This window comes from Glossina fuscipes, unplaced genomic scaffold, assembly GCF_014805625.2.
Source record: "Glossina fuscipes isolate IAEA_lab_2018 unplaced genomic scaffold, Yale_Gfus_2 1, whole genome shotgun sequence".
NCBI lineage: Eukaryota > Metazoa > Arthropoda > Insecta > Diptera > Glossinidae > Glossina > Glossina fuscipes.
In genome coordinates, this window is record NW_023998415.1 from 38,601,053 (window position 1) to 38,616,872 (window position 15,820).

At 34.7% G+C, this 15,820-nt stretch overlaps 1 protein-coding gene across 2 annotated transcripts in view; it reads left to right on the forward strand.

Annotated features, from left to right (window-relative positions):
- The window catches only part of LOC119631263 (chromodomain-helicase-DNA-binding protein Mi-2 homolog), a 48,956-nt gene that overhangs the window by 32,739 nt on the left and 397 nt on the right, over positions 1-15,820 (forward strand). For both annotated transcript variants that reach the window (XM_038023311.1, XM_038023310.1), the window contains exons 2-5: positions 9,773-9,849; positions 9,907-10,159; positions 10,243-10,535; positions 10,595-15,803. In XM_038023311.1, the coding sequence (XP_037879239.1) occupies positions 9,773-9,849; positions 9,907-10,159; positions 10,243-10,535; positions 10,595-15,803 (5,832 nt within the window). The remainder of the gene's footprint in view (positions 1-9,772; positions 9,850-9,906; positions 10,160-10,242; positions 10,536-10,594; positions 15,804-15,820) is intronic.

The following is a 15,820-nucleotide window of genomic DNA, read 5'->3' on the forward strand; positions in this document are numbered from 1 at the left end:
GTGCCGTCCACGCAGACAAATTTTGGAATAATTGGATTTTAAACTTCAATCTTTGGTAAGGAAAAAAGAATTTATTCTTTAAAACAGAAAAAAAAGGGTGTTCACTCCATCATGTTCATAAATACTCAATTTTCATTCCCAAGTGAAGTTTGACTCTAAAATGAAGGAATGAAGAAAAGGTACCCGTTTTTCATCGCCGGAAAATAAATTTTCTACGGCTCTCAATATTAATATGAAACCTCAATTTATCCCTTGCTCCTCCTACATATGCTGTTGTGTTTGCACATCTAATGTGCAGGCAGATAGATTAGGTAGACTTTTTAAGTAGGAAGAACAACACCGAACCATATCATAACTGAACGCGTTTGTGTTGAAGTTGAGTTGTGAGTATGCGTTCTAAGAAAAGCTATATAATCATTTCGATCGATAGAATAAGAAAGAAACAGAGCGCATTTTAACCTAATCGCCCTTATATTTGCACAGGAATAAGATGTGAATGTTAGCAAAATAATTGTTGTAATGCGCTTTGAGTAGCGGAAAGGAAGGTCAAGCATGTTGCGATCTTAATTGTCATTTCAAATTACAAGTCAGTATTATTGTGTAGGGTACCAAAGATATATGCATATTCAGATCTATACAATTTTGTATCAAATAGAGAGCGCGCTAACAACGTTGCTGGAAGGGATTTTCAATTAATAAGGCCAAGGCATCTAACGCATCGCATAGTGATTGATTATTTTGATTCCTACATTTTACGTTTTTATCCCCTCCCAAAAAAAAAAAAAAAAAAAAAAAAAAAATTAATAAAATTATAAAATAAAAATTAAATAATAAATTTTCTGTTTGTCTGAAAATGAAATTTTCTTACAATGTTGTGTTAATTAATAAACTTTCTAAATAATTTCATAAATGTGATGATAGTTTTTTATTCCGTGTTGCTGGTCATTTCAAATAATAGATATTCATACAACCACATTCAAACTAAGCCATTAACACGCGGTTAATAACAATTTGTCGTTGTTATTGCTGTTGTTGTTCATTCTATGAGTAGAGAACCTAGAGCGAGCGATATTTACTATATAGAGGCAATCATCGATAGATAGATAGATAAATACATTCTATATTTGAAAATTGATTATAAGTAAAACAGAATGCAGAGGAAGGGACAGAGGGAGGGAGGCATTGCATGTGAATTGTGGAAAGGTATGTTAAAAAAAAAGTTGTAGAAAAAGAAAAGTTTATTGTCGGCAGCATCAGCAAACCTAGGATATAAAAATTTAATCTCAGAATAAAACTAAACGAAGTCGATCTATATCTTATCCACGCATATTGCCTCAGTCTTGCTGCACGTTTTTCATTAAACAGAAAATTCAATACAATTCGTTCTTCGTCCGCTAATAAATAATGTATGCCAACATTTTTATTCCCGTTTTGCCTTTTTCATTTTCGGAAACGTTTATAGTTAACATTGAACTATTATAACGGTAGTAAAGTTTTCAAGTTGAAAAGACGTTTTGAATTTAATCTTTAGTAGCATTGGTCTTGCACGAGTACACACACAAACACACATATACATCTTCTAATTTTTTCCTTTTGACTTCTTCTCACAATCCTTACGGAAATAGTCGATCTATTAAAGAAAGAAAGCAAAAAAAAAAAATAAATAAAAATAAAAATTAAGAAAAGAAAAGAAATATGATAACTGAAAAGAAAGAAGAAAAAAAAAAAAACTGAATTAGGCGAAACTGTTAAATAAATAGTATTAAGGTAAAACAAGAAGAAGCACTTTATTTGGGAGCATACTAAAAAAATCCTATAAAAAAAGAGAATTTTTTTATATGTAATAAAAATTAAAAATAAAAATACATTTATATACAAAACATACATATATATATATATATATATATATATATATATATATATATATACATATACATTTAAATAAAATAATTATTAATTTGGAAAGATATGCAAAAAAGAAAACAAAAAATGGACCCCCGGCCCTCCCCTCCTTCGCTCGACCGGCACACCCTCAAAACTGAATAGTAAAAAACATATAAAAAATGACAAAAAATGTATTTTTGCTATTATGTGTTATAATTTAGTTTTATAACCTTAATTATCATCCAATTATTATTTTATTTTATTTTTTTTGTTTTTTATTAAAGTTGAAAACTTTGACCCTTTCCGAATATTTGCAAGTCGCAAAGAAAGAATGTAACAAAAAAAAAAAAAGGGATTAAGAAAGCGATGCGTTTTTTTTGCGCTCGAATGTTTGAAATTAGCCTACATAATAAGATGTGTCTTTAAGTGTACGCTAGGCTGTGCCCCCCGCTATGACTATTTCATGCTAAGCAAGCAAGATGTTCTCTTTAGGCTCTGAAAAATTTTTTTTTATTCTTTTTTTTTTTTTTTTGTGTGTGTTAAGGATGGGATTTTTCCAATGCTTGGAAAATATGACTAATAAAATTGATAAAAAAAAAATATTTCAAATTTCTATTCTAAATTAAAATTTTTTATTAATTTCAAGCAAAAAAAAAATGTACTTAGTTTTCTACAATCGTCGGTCTTCAACAAATTAATCAGTCTATCAGTCAGTAAGCAGAAGATGCTGTTATCACTTTTCTACAGCAAAGAAAATTAGAAAAAAAAAAAAAAACTTATTATTTCATGTGTTCGTCCTTGCCTCTACATTGTTATATCATTCGATTCGAATCAGAATCGAATTCGAAGGATGCACTTGCTTATGTATTCATGATTCATTGCGGAGATTAACAAAATTTGTGCATTATATTTGCTAAAAGTGATATGGATGGATGATCGATCTTTATGATGATTTTTTTTTGCCAGATGCTAAACTCACTGGTTATTGAAAAAAATGATGAAAATTTGTATGCTAGGGGTATAAAAGCTTGTTTATAGCATCAGGATCATATATGAGTGAGTGAGTGGGTTAGTAGTAAAGGGAAATTCCACCAAGATTTACAATAAATTAAATGATAGCAAGAATGCTTTTGGAGTTACCCTTGATAGTCAGCGATATTGATTATTTTCTGAGAACCATTTGATGATAAACTATATTTATTGATCGTGTTCTCTTTTGCTCTTAAGTTCAATCAATATTTTGGCACAAAATATTTCACATCATTAATCAATTCTTTTAATTTCGTTTTTTTTACTGCGACTAACTGCTGGTAGCAGATATTTTTTGAAAACTATTTGAAATTTATTAGGAAATCATTTTCCTAAGCCATTTTCTTCTCCCCTTTTTACTTTTAATATCCTTTCTTTCTTTTGTATTTAAACATTTCGCAAAATCAAAAACAAAGCAAACAAAAAAAGAAAAAAAAATCAATAAATAAATCAATAAATAAATAAATAAATAAATAAATAATAATATTTGTCATTTTTTATCCATGTTATATTATACATACTATACATACATAACATTTATATATATTGAGTTTTCATTATTATTATTATTATTATTATTATTGAATTTTTAAGCATTTGTTGCATAGTGTTTTAATTACTATTTTATTACAGAAACTTATCTATTTTTCTTTTAATTTTATTATTATTATTTAATTTTTTTTTTTTTGTTTTTTTTTTTGCTTATTCCATATTAAAAAAGAAAAGAAATACAATTTTGCTCTTATATAAATAAATTTTACGACTATATTAATTAATAATAAAAACTATATAAAATTTATATAAATTGTTAAAAGAAAGGAAAAAATAATAAAAAAAAAAAATCACCCTTGTGCAATTCTTAAGAAATTGAGAAAGAAAAAATCTACATTTCCTATTGAGTTTTATTGTTTCATTTATGCAAAGCACGCCGGCTGCCTTTTTCTCTCTGATATTAAAGCGAATGAACGAGCGATCAAATCTTATTGGTTTCACGATCAGTTGCCTCCTCAAAATGTTCGGATGATTTAATTTGTATCACCCGGAAATATGCCGATAACAAAAAAAAAAAAAAAGAAAGAAAAGAATAGAAAATCGTTAGAACATAAAATTTGATTATAATTTTTATACCCTCTTCACACCGATAAGGAAGGGGGAGGGCAGTGCCGAAATCTTCTTTTTATGTGAATTTCGTAAGGGATGTTAGGAAGAAAGAAAAAAAAAAAAAAAAAACAAAGGAGAAAAACATATTACGACAAGTTTGTCTGACCATCGCTCGAGAACTTACCCCCTCCCACTCCCTCTCTTTCGCCCTTTTATTAATAGGCATGCATCCTATACGATAATTCATATGTTTAGATTTCTTTTGCTGGTGTGAAAGAAGAAGAAGGAGAGAAATTATTATTAATCCCCTTTAAGGAGTACTTTCCTTGAATTTGTTTGTTGACTACGTGTCTGTCGCACGCGCACCGCATATCATTAAAGCGACGAGTCGACGATAAGACTTTTTTTTTTTCAATTCTCCTTGACTTGCTTTCTGAATTCTTCCTTTACAAATGAAGAAATAAGAACAAATGTCATAACATAGCATAACAAGCAAACAGAAATTGAGGCCTTCATACGATATCCCACGATCCACTAATCTCTCACACATCTTTCGCAGTCTTAAAAAAATGTTTTTTTTTTTTTTTTTTTTTTTTTTTTTTTTTTTTTTTTTTTTTTTTTTTGAAAGTTACTTTAGTGGTGTTATATTTCTTTGGAATATTCTAAAGGGTCAATTTTAAGGCTTTCTTTTGTGCATTACATAAAATCGTGCATACTTAATTTACTCGGTATCACAAGTGTAGCGTACAAATATCGGTAATATTGGACCCGAGAAATAAGAAACCTTAATACGATTCGGAATAATAATCATGGCATTGAATTTTGAAAATTAATAAGATTTGCGACAATAAGATTATTGTGTCAATAACATTTACATATATATGGAAGAACAGTCAGACGAAGCTCTTTAATCCAAATGACATAAGTGCAACATGCATCATGAAAACATCGAATTGAATTTGTCGTTTTAATAAAGAAAGAAACATTGATGGAACGAACCTTGGTCTTGGGATATATCTTGAAACCAACTGCAAGAACGTGCATTTTGGTCAAAACAAGTGTAAAATGTAGTCGTAAAACTGATTCAAAACACCTTAATATTGAGTGAAAGATTAGAAAAAGTAACAAGAAGACAGAAAGAAATTATATTCGGTCGTGACCGAATCTTTTATGATCGTCATCGGTATCCCAAAAGAGGAGAAGAAACTACATTTTCATGCTCTATAATTTTGGATGGGCGTGACTGATCTTATCTATTTTTAGTATATGACGTACGTTATGAGTAACATGCAAAAAAACGCAGAAATAAAAGGTGTTCACCTTATTTGCTGTATATGTGTGCGTGTGTTGTAGGCGTGTCGTTTGACCAAGCCAAAGTTTCTGCCAAATCTCAAGTCATTAACTTCAATTTTTGGAGGTCAGGAGAATGTTTACAAAAGCGATTATATATGTGGAGACGGACATGGTTAAATCAACTCAGAATTTCATGCCGATCAAGAATGTATTTACTTTTGTGGTGGTATCTGCTGAAGCTTTCTCCTTCTAGGCTTTGCCCCCAAGGGTTTTGACAAAATGAATGAAGACAAGGATATGCAGTTTTTACACCTGGCATCGGGCATCAATTGAAAACAACTCGGCCGATTCCTAATCAAGATAATGTTACGATGGATGTAAAATTTGGAAATTTGTTTATTTAATATTCGGACATTAATGTGACGTGACTGCAAGTGGATTAAGACCAACTGATCAATAAATTTTAAAGCGTTCTCGTAATGTTAGCAACGAAAATGAACTGATGTTGTGTCCGCCGTAAAGCCAATGAGAAAAACATGATACCCCCCAACCTGCGTTTCCCATGCACTTCGTTGATGAGTCGAATTATTCATTCGCTGCAGCGCGAATATAGAAAACTTGTTTACGTACATGTAAACCGTGTTTTCAATAATTACGTTTTCCTAGGCTTCATAATCAAAAATAAACACATCCAACTCAAATAAGGGCCGTTCGTAAGTTAATGCTGTTGAAAAAAAATCCTACGCTTTTCTTAGCCAAATTCCGAGTAATTATCGGTTAATCTTTTAATCGTTCCACAGAGACTGATATGTTAGTAGATACAAAAAAAAAAAAAAAAAGGATGTACGTACAGTGTGCACTGAATGCAGTGGATGTATAGATGAATGTGAATGAATGAATTCATTAGTGTGATGAATTGGTCCTTTTTCAATTTTAAAATCTACCCGGCCGATCAGCGGATTTTGTTTTTGCATAGAATTTTTAAACGATCCAGTTTCGTTATTTATTAGAGATTGTGAGTAAGGTATGATCAAGTTTTTTCTGAAATAATTTGAGTTTCTTAGATATTGTGTGGGGACCGTGAAACGAATTTAACACCCCCCCTCCCCCCCAACATATATTTATGCGCCTGCTTATTATCATTTTCGGCTTCATCCATCGCTCCTCTAATTGGAGCCATGTACATTATAATTGTGATAAATACATTAAAAAATTTTTTTTTTATTAGTGATGGGGGGGGGGGGGGGGGGGTGTGTGTGACGAATGTGAATGAAAGCAGGGTATTCAGTTAAATGCATCAAAGTTATAGTAGAACGGTTAACGTTAAATCTGTTTACGATATGAATAAAAAATGTGCTTGTGAGATGCATTGGAATTATGGGAAGAACAAAAAATTGCTTAAGTGCCGTGCCGTTTTTCCAAATAATTGCTTGCAAAAGTTGCATTTTTCATTTGAATTTGTTTATATATATATATATATATATATATATAGGTAGTAGGTATACAGTGAGATATACTGAGAAGATTACGATCGGCTTTTCTAGGTGGTACAGACGGAACTATGAACAATGAATAAAGATGAAATAAATAATACAAATAAATAAATAAATAAATAAATAAATAAATAAATAAATAAATGTATAAAAAGAGGTATACATATGCATTATTTAATTGAAATTTGTTTTGTTGTTAAAAATAAATGATCAAGATTTTGAAATGTAACAAGTTTATATTAACAGATATTTACGTACACGTAAAATATTATTGTAATTATATAACCGACCATAAATATAAGCAACCCATTGCGTATCTTTAAAAGCAAATTTTTGCTGAAAAGTTATTAAAGTTCGTATAAAAGGGAATGATGGATTTATATAGTTGTTTAACATAACCTCATACATGCACACGTAATGTATATATATATATATAAAATACATCTATAAACACGAGTTTGATTTATTTTGTAAGTTAAAATAAAATTCTTTAAATAAAGTTTTAGAGAATTATTTAAAAAAAAAAAAAAAAAAAAAATTAACATTTTCATTTTTTAATTTATAAAAATTTTGAATCCAATTTTTACGCCCCACACATACATCCATGGAATGAAACATTTTACTTTTCTGTTTACAATATCAAAGAAGAGCATGCGTTCGATACTCTATATAAAGTAAAAATATTTATGATTCATAAATCAAGATCCCGCCCGCATCAATTCAAAGATATTTCTATTGCCCGTCCATAGGTCTGTCTATCTTTGCATCAAAACTCTTTATAAAGCAAAAATATTTATGATTCATAAATCAAGATCCCGCCCGCATCAGTTCAGAGATATTCTATTGTCCGTCCATAGGTCTGTCTATATTTTCATCAGTGATTTTAAACGATTTTTGAAATTTTGTAAAATTTCTTGACATTTTCTAAAAGGTCAAGGCGGATATGTGTATGTAGAAAAATAACTTAATAAAGAAAAAACAAAAACAAAAGTATAGTTAAGGTGAATTTTTCTACTTTTATCAAAGTCTACCTACTCTAAGAAAATTTTAATTTCTCTAACGGATATATGGGGAACTTTGAAGCGGGGTGGGTTCCCTTATGTGCTTAAAAAATACCTTATATTGTAAATAATCAATAATCAATAGTCACCTAATACTTACGAATTATGAATGAATTAATTAACAATGAAAAAATTGCTAAGGGAGGAATCGATTACGTGGAAATCAAAAATTATCACTAACGCTGAATGAATGATGCACCGAATGCTGAGAATAATTGATAAATTTTTTAAAAAAATTCTAGTTTCAAAAATTGTCGTAACATAAAGAGAAGAAAGAAAACCTTGGAAATCATTTTACTAAAACTTCGAAATAAAAATATTCATTTTTCAGGCGTTAAAGACTGATAATTTGTGGTCCTTAAGTCAAGCGTTTACATTCGTTCTTTTTTAGATACATTTATTGAACATTTGGTATTGTCTGTCCATATTCATTGGGTACTAGCGCATGTCCATGATCGCAACAATTAAAAGAGTGAAGAGTGAAAAAGTTTGCGTTGCTTACATTTGTTGTTAAATACTGGCTTAAAAATTATAATATAAAATTTTTTTTTTTTTATTCTGACTTATGGGTGGGAGGTGGGATGCAAAGATTTTTGTTTTAGAAATGGAAATAAGTTCGTCCTTACTTGCTGCCAACTATCAGAGACGCAAAACCGCCTAATTACCAATTCTCATAGATCAGAAATGAGAAAAGTGAATTAACAAATTAAATTCGCGTAGTCATTGAATCTAAAATCAATGAATCTTGAATAAATCTATTTGAATGCTCTCTTATATAGCATTTAAATTGTTCTATATTTTTGTGGTGCGACAATGTGTTTTTTTTTTTTTTTTAGTCTGGTCCGATCTGATCTGGTTGGTTTGGATAATTATTTATCATTTTCAGTTAAGATATCCGATACACGATTTTTATTATATGGCTTGGGTGGAGTGATGAACGAAGATTTAATTTTTCAATGCCTATGTCGACGATGAGAAATGCCAGATGTTCAATTCTGAGATCAACTTGCATTTATATTGTTATTGTATCTGTATACGTTTTTCTTTTGAGATCACACCTGTTGTGCGTGTATGCAGGCACGCTTATATGTGTAGTGTGTGTTTTAAATTCTTTTGTCTTCTGCGTTGTTATTGTGCAGGCTTGTTAAAGCGGAGCTGTGCATAATATTGACCTGTGTTCATATGGACATGTGTGTATTTGTTTGTAAGAATGAAGGAAACATCTTCCGTATGTGCGAATGTGCTTTCTATAGATATATATATATATATATATATATATATATATATATATATATATATGTAGGATTGGATGTGCGATGTGAACGTACAATAACCTTTGCGAGTATCCAAAACAAAAGTATAGTCAACGAGAATCTTCTGTTATTATTTTTTCTTCAATTTTTTTTTTATCGTAAAGATCAGTTCAATGTCCCAAGTGACGGGCATTGTGTTTAAGCGAAACAATAAAGACGCCGGAGGTATGTGTTCAAATAGCATTTTCGATACATAGATTCAGACAAGGGTGCTCGTTCGTTTTGTTGATGATTATGACGCACGTACTTCTTAAATTTGGGGTTGCAAGCAACAGTTAAGATTTTTTTTTAAAGCGCTTTTAAAATTTGCATTGAAATAATGAAATTATTGTCAAGATTTCGTGCCTCTTCCCTTTCCTTCCCATTGGTGATATATTGTTAATTCCAACAAAAACGTGTAAGTATCCTACAGATTATAAATCTTTTTTTTTTTTTTTTTTTTTTTTTTTTTTTTTAAATAAAAACATACACTCATCGCTAATGATACACAATTTGGGTGCATTTCGAATTCTTCACACACGCGTACACGCACTCTCCCATGCGCAACTCTATTATAAATTTCAAATTGCATTAATAAAAATTCTTATTTGTTGTTTAGAAGAGGAAGAACCATTAGACGAATCTGCCCAAGTAGCTGAACTATCGAATGATTCTGATGCACCGTTAAAGCCCAATGTAAGTTTTTGATCACTGCTAAGATATTACTGCTCGCTTCACGTATGCATTTTATAGAACGATGAGGACGACGATTATGATCCAGAAGATACGCGTAAAAAGAAGAAAGGCAAAAAAAGGAAGACAAAAAAGGGTGAGGAAAAGGGTCGCAAGAAAAAGAAACGTAAGAGAAACGAAAGTGAAGATGACAGCGATTTCCTTCAACATGATGACGATGCTGACTATACCACTACTTCGTCCTCTTCAAAACGAGGCCGTAAACGGAAAGATGTGGAGAAGTCAAACAAAGAAAAAGAATCGTCGTCATCAGGTATACGTTCTGCTTAGCAAATGTTGTTATATTATTAATATTATTATTTTTTTTTTTAATTCTCCAAACATTCCATGTTTTAGGCATGCCGTCAGTGGAAGACGTTTGTTCCGCCCTAAATGTAGTAGATGTAGACATTGATTTCACCGAAACTGATTTGCAGAATTTAACTACATATAAAGCATTTGCTCAACACGTTCGCCCAATTTTACAAAAAGAGAATCCGAAAATTCCAGCACCTAAGGTAATGATGCTGGTGGCAGCTAAATGGCGTGAGTTTTCCGACGCCCATCCCAATTTATTGACTGAACAGCAACAACAAGTACGCGAGGATCTCGATGAACCAAGATCCTCACGTTCGTCTCGAAATGAAAAGGTAATAGACGATTAACAAGTAGATACGATTCATTCCTTATGTCTTCGTGATTGTTTCAGCCCGATGATTTGTACGAGGAAGAAGAGGAAGAAGACGATGAAGAAGAGGAAAAGGAAATGTCGAGAGGACGTCGCAAGCGCGGTGGCCGTGGACCAGGCAAGAAGGGTCGTCGTTCCTCGGGCAAAGTGCCCACTTTAAAAATAAAATTCGGTAAACGTAAGCGAGGTAGTTCGGATGACGATCAAGATGTCAGCGGTGCTTCTGAAAGGGATTCGGATTTAGAATTTGAAAAAATGCTTCAAAAATCAGATGACAGTACCGATGAAAAAGATATACCCAGTATTTCTACGGTGGCAGCAAGTAATTCAGCAAATGCGGGCGAAGGAAGTGCAGTTGTCGCAGGAACATCTGGTAGCGTAGGTGAGGATGGAGCTCCTGTCGTAAAGAAAAAGGCCAAGACCAAAATTGGTAATAAATTTAAAAAGAAGAAAAAACTTAAAACTACTAACCGTTTTCCTGATGGTGAGGAGGGCGAACATGAGCATCAGGATTATTGCGAAGTATGCCAACAGGGAGGCGAGATAATTTTGTGCGACACCTGCCCTAGAGCGTACCATTTGGTATGTTTGGAGCCAGAGTTGGATGAAGCTCCCGAGGGCAAATGGTCTTGTCCACATTGCGAAGCTGATGGCGGCGCTGCTGAAGAAGATGATGACGATGAACATCAAGAATTTTGCCGAGTATGTAAAGATGGTGGTGAATTGCTTTGCTGCGATTCGTGTCCATCGGCATACCATACATTCTGTCTGAATCCACCTTTGGATACCATACCCGATGGCGATTGGAAATGTCCACGCTGCAGTTGTCCTCCACTAACGGGTAAGGCTGAAAAAATTATCACTTGGCGTTGGGCTGAATCAACAGAGTCCTCAACTTCAAAAAAACCAAAGATGAGAATGCGCGAATATTTTGTGAAATGGCACAACATGTCCTATTGGCATTGTGAATGGATTTCTGAAGTGCAAATGGATGTTCATCACCCGTTAATGATTCGTTCTTTCCAACGCAAATATGATATGGAAGAACCTCCGAAATTTGAAGAAACTTTGGATGAGGCTGATTCTCGTTATCAACGCATACAACGCCATAAGGCAAAAGGCGGTATCCAAGGTGACGATGAAGATGAACAGTATAAAAAGGATTTGGAGGAACGTTTTTATCGCAATGGGGTCAAGCCGGAATGGTTGATAGTCCAAAGAGTTATTAATCATCGCACAGCTAGAGATGGTACTACTATGTATTTGGTTAAGTGGCGCGACTTACCTTACGACAAATCCACCTGGGAAGATGAAACCGACGATATACCGGGTTTAAAACAAGCTGTGGATTACTATCTGGATTTGAGAGCTGTGTGCACTTCTGAAGCTCGTTTAGGTAAGAAAAAGAAAGGTCGTAAAAGCAAAGTCAAAGAGCTGGAAGATGAAGAGCGTCCAGTAAGACGTTATACTCCTCCGCCCGAGAAGCCTACTACGGATTTAAAAAAGAAATACGAAGGTCAGCCACCTTTCTTGGAGGGTACAGGCATGCAATTGCATCCATATCAAATTGATGGTATTAACTGGTTACGTTACTCTTGGGGCAACGCGGTGGACACTATTTTGGCTGACGAAATGGGTTTAGGTAAAACCATACAAACAGTTACCTTTCTGTATTCTTTATATAAGGAAGGCCATTGCAAAGGTCCTTTCCTAGTGGCAGTACCATTGTCAACTATAATTAATTGGGAACGTGAATTTGAGCTTTGGGCTCCCGATTTTTATTGCATTACTTATGTTGGCGATAAAGATTCGCGTGCTGTCATCAGAGAAAATGAGCTTTCGTTTGAAGAGGGTGCGATCCGTGGCGGCAAGGCGTCTCGTTTGCGTACCAATCAATACAAATTTAATGTTCTCCTTACCAGCTATGAACTAATCTCAATGGACGCAGCCTGTTTGGGCTCTATAGATTGGGCTGTGTTGGTTGTTGACGAAGCCCATCGCTTAAAGTCAAATCAAAGTAAATTCTTCCGTATCTTAAATAGTTATAATATCGCTTACAAATTACTCCTAACTGGTACTCCGTTACAAAACAATCTCGAAGAACTGTTTCACTTGCTGAACTTTTTAAACAAGGAGAAATTCAATGATTTGAATGCCTTCCAAAACGAATTCGCTGACGTTTCTAAAGAAGAACAAGTAAAACGATTACATGAGATGTTGGGTCCTCATATGTTACGACGGTTGAAAACGGACGTTCTAAAAAATATGCCATCAAAATCGGAATTTATTGTTCGCGTAGAGTTATCTACTTTGCAGAAGAAATTTTATAAATTCATTCTGACTAAAAATTACGAGGCTTTGAATTCTAAAAGCGGAGGAAACTCGTGCTCACTGATTAATGTCATGATGGATTTGAAGAAGTGCTGTAATCATCCATATTTGTTCCCCTCGGCCGCTGAAGAAGCTCCCACTACTGCCGGTGGTTTATATGAAGTATCATCACTAACTAAGGCGGCGGGGAAATTAGTATTGTTAGCGAAAATGCTAAAACAACTTAAAGAGCAGGGTCATCGTGTGTTAATTTTCTCCCAAATGACAAAAATGTTGGATATATTGGAAGACTTTTTAGAAGGTGAAGGTTACAAATACGAACGCATCGATGGTGGTATTACCGGTGGTTTGCGTCAAGAGGCTATCGATCGCTTTAATGCTCCGGGAGCTCAACAGTTTGTCTTTCTACTGAGTACACGGGCCGGTGGTTTGGGTATTAATTTGGCAACTGCTGACACTGTAATAATTTATGATTCCGATTGGAATCCTCACAATGATATTCAGGCATTTTCACGGGCCCATCGTATTGGTCAAGCAAACAAGGTTATGATTTATCGCTTTGTTACGAGGAATTCGGTTGAAGAGCGAGTCACACAGGTGGCTAAACGCAAAATGATGTTAACGCATCTTGTAGTACGCCCTGGCATGGGTGGAAAAGGAGCGAATTTTACTAAACAAGAATTGGACGATATTTTGCGTTTTGGTACTGAGGAGCTTTTTAAAGAGGATGATAAAGAGGAAGCCATTCATTATGATGACAAGGCAGTAGCTGAACTTCTGGATCGCTCCAACAGGGGTATTGAAGAGAAAGAGTCGTGGGCTAATGAATACTTATCCTCTTTTAAAGTGGCTTCGTATGCCACCAAAGAAGAAGATGAGGAAGAAGAAACAGAAATTATAAAACAAGAGGCAGAAAATTCAGATCCTGCTTATTGGGTGAAGCTGTTGCGACATCATTACGAACAGCATCAAGAGGATGTGGCTCGTACCTTGGGCAAAGGCAAACGTGTGCGCAAGCAAGTTAACTACACTGATGGAGGTGTAGTCCCGGCTGACACAGCGAGAGATGATAGCAATTGGCAAGATAATGCTTCCGAATATAATTCTGATTACTCGGCAGGCTCCGATGAAGATGGCGGTGATGACGACTTTGATGAGCAGAATGGTGGGGAAGGACGTAAGGCAAAACGACGCATAGAGCGCCGAGATGATCGTCCTTTACCACCGCTTTTGGCTAGAGTTGGCGGTAACATAGAGGTGTTAGGTTTTAATGCTCGTCAACGCAAGAGTTTCTTAAACGCTATTATGCGTTACGGTATGCCACCGCAAGATGCTTTCAATTCGCAGTGGTTAGTGCGAGATCTGCGTGGAAAATCCGAACGGAATTTCAAAGCTTATGTTTCTCTCTTCATGCGGCATTTGTGCGAACCAGGAGCTGACAATGCTGAAACTTTCGCAGACGGTGTGCCTAGAGAAGGACTTTCTCGACAGCACGTTCTTACCCGTGTCGGTGTTATGTCATTGATTCGCAAAAAAGTACAAGAGTTTGAGCATATTAATGGCTATTATAGTATGCCAGAGTTGATTTTAAAGCCTTGCGAACCCGTAAAACCAGGAGTACCAAAAACCGAAGATACTGATGGAGACCCAAACGTGATAAAGGCGGAAGATAAGAGTGCTACAACTAGCACTAGTGCCACACCCGCCACAAGTGCCGCCCCGAGTCCAGCCCCAGCGTCTGAGAAAGCGGACGACAAAACAAGTTGCGTTGGCGAAAAGGAAAATATTAAAAAAGAATCTGAGGCTGAAGATAGAAAGTCTATTGGCGAAGAAACAAAGAAAGAAGATAAACCTAATATGACCGAGACCTCCGAATTAGCCGACAAGAACAAAGAAACAGCTGATTCAGCTACAAATGCTAAAGAAATTAAAGAGGAGAAATCTGAGCAGGACAAGAGTGAAATTAAAAAGGAGGATGAACATGAACCAGATAAAGAAGATAAGCCAAAAGATGATAAAGAAGATTCGTCCATCAATAAAGACACTAAATCCAATGACGAATCTAGACCGAAAGCAGAACCCACTAAAACTGAAATCATCGATGACGATGACGACGATGTATTAATAATTAAGGATGATGGAGAAGTTGAAAAACCTGGTACATCATCCGCCAAAGTTACCACTTATGAAGCTATTGCTAGTGGCTCTAATCAACAAAATAATAATAAACCGAAAATTGAAGAAAGCTTAGAAGTTCTAAAACGAAAGTTTATGTTTAATATTGCCGATGGTGGTTTCACCGAACTGCATACACTATGGCTAAATGAAGAAAAAGCAGCCGTGCCCGGCCGCGAATATGAAATCTGGCACCGTCGCCACGACTATTGGTTATTGGCCGGGATAGTAACACATGGTTATGGACGTTGGCAGGACATACAGAACGATATTCGGTTTGCGATTATAAACGAGCCTTTCAAGATGGATGTGGGCAAAGGCAATTTTTTGGAAATAAAAAATAAATTTTTAGCTAGACGTTTTAAATTGCTTGAACAGTCGTTGGTGATTGAAGAACAATTACGTCGAGCGGCATTCCTTAATTTGTCTCAAGATCCTACGCATCCAGCTATGTCTTTAAATGCTCGTTTCGCTGAAGTAGAATGCTTAGCCGAGTCGCACCAGCATTTGAGCAAGGAGTCGTTGGCAGGCAATAAGCCCGCCAATGCCGTCTTGCATAAAGTACTCAATCAGCTAGAGGAACTGCTTTCAGATATGAAAAGCGATGTATCACGTTTACCTGCCACTTTGGCGCGCAGTCCTCCGGTGGCGCAACGTTTGCAAATGTCCGAACGTTCCATATTATCACGCTTAGCTGCTACTGCCGGCAATAATAGTAATGCGGGTACGTTTCAAATGATA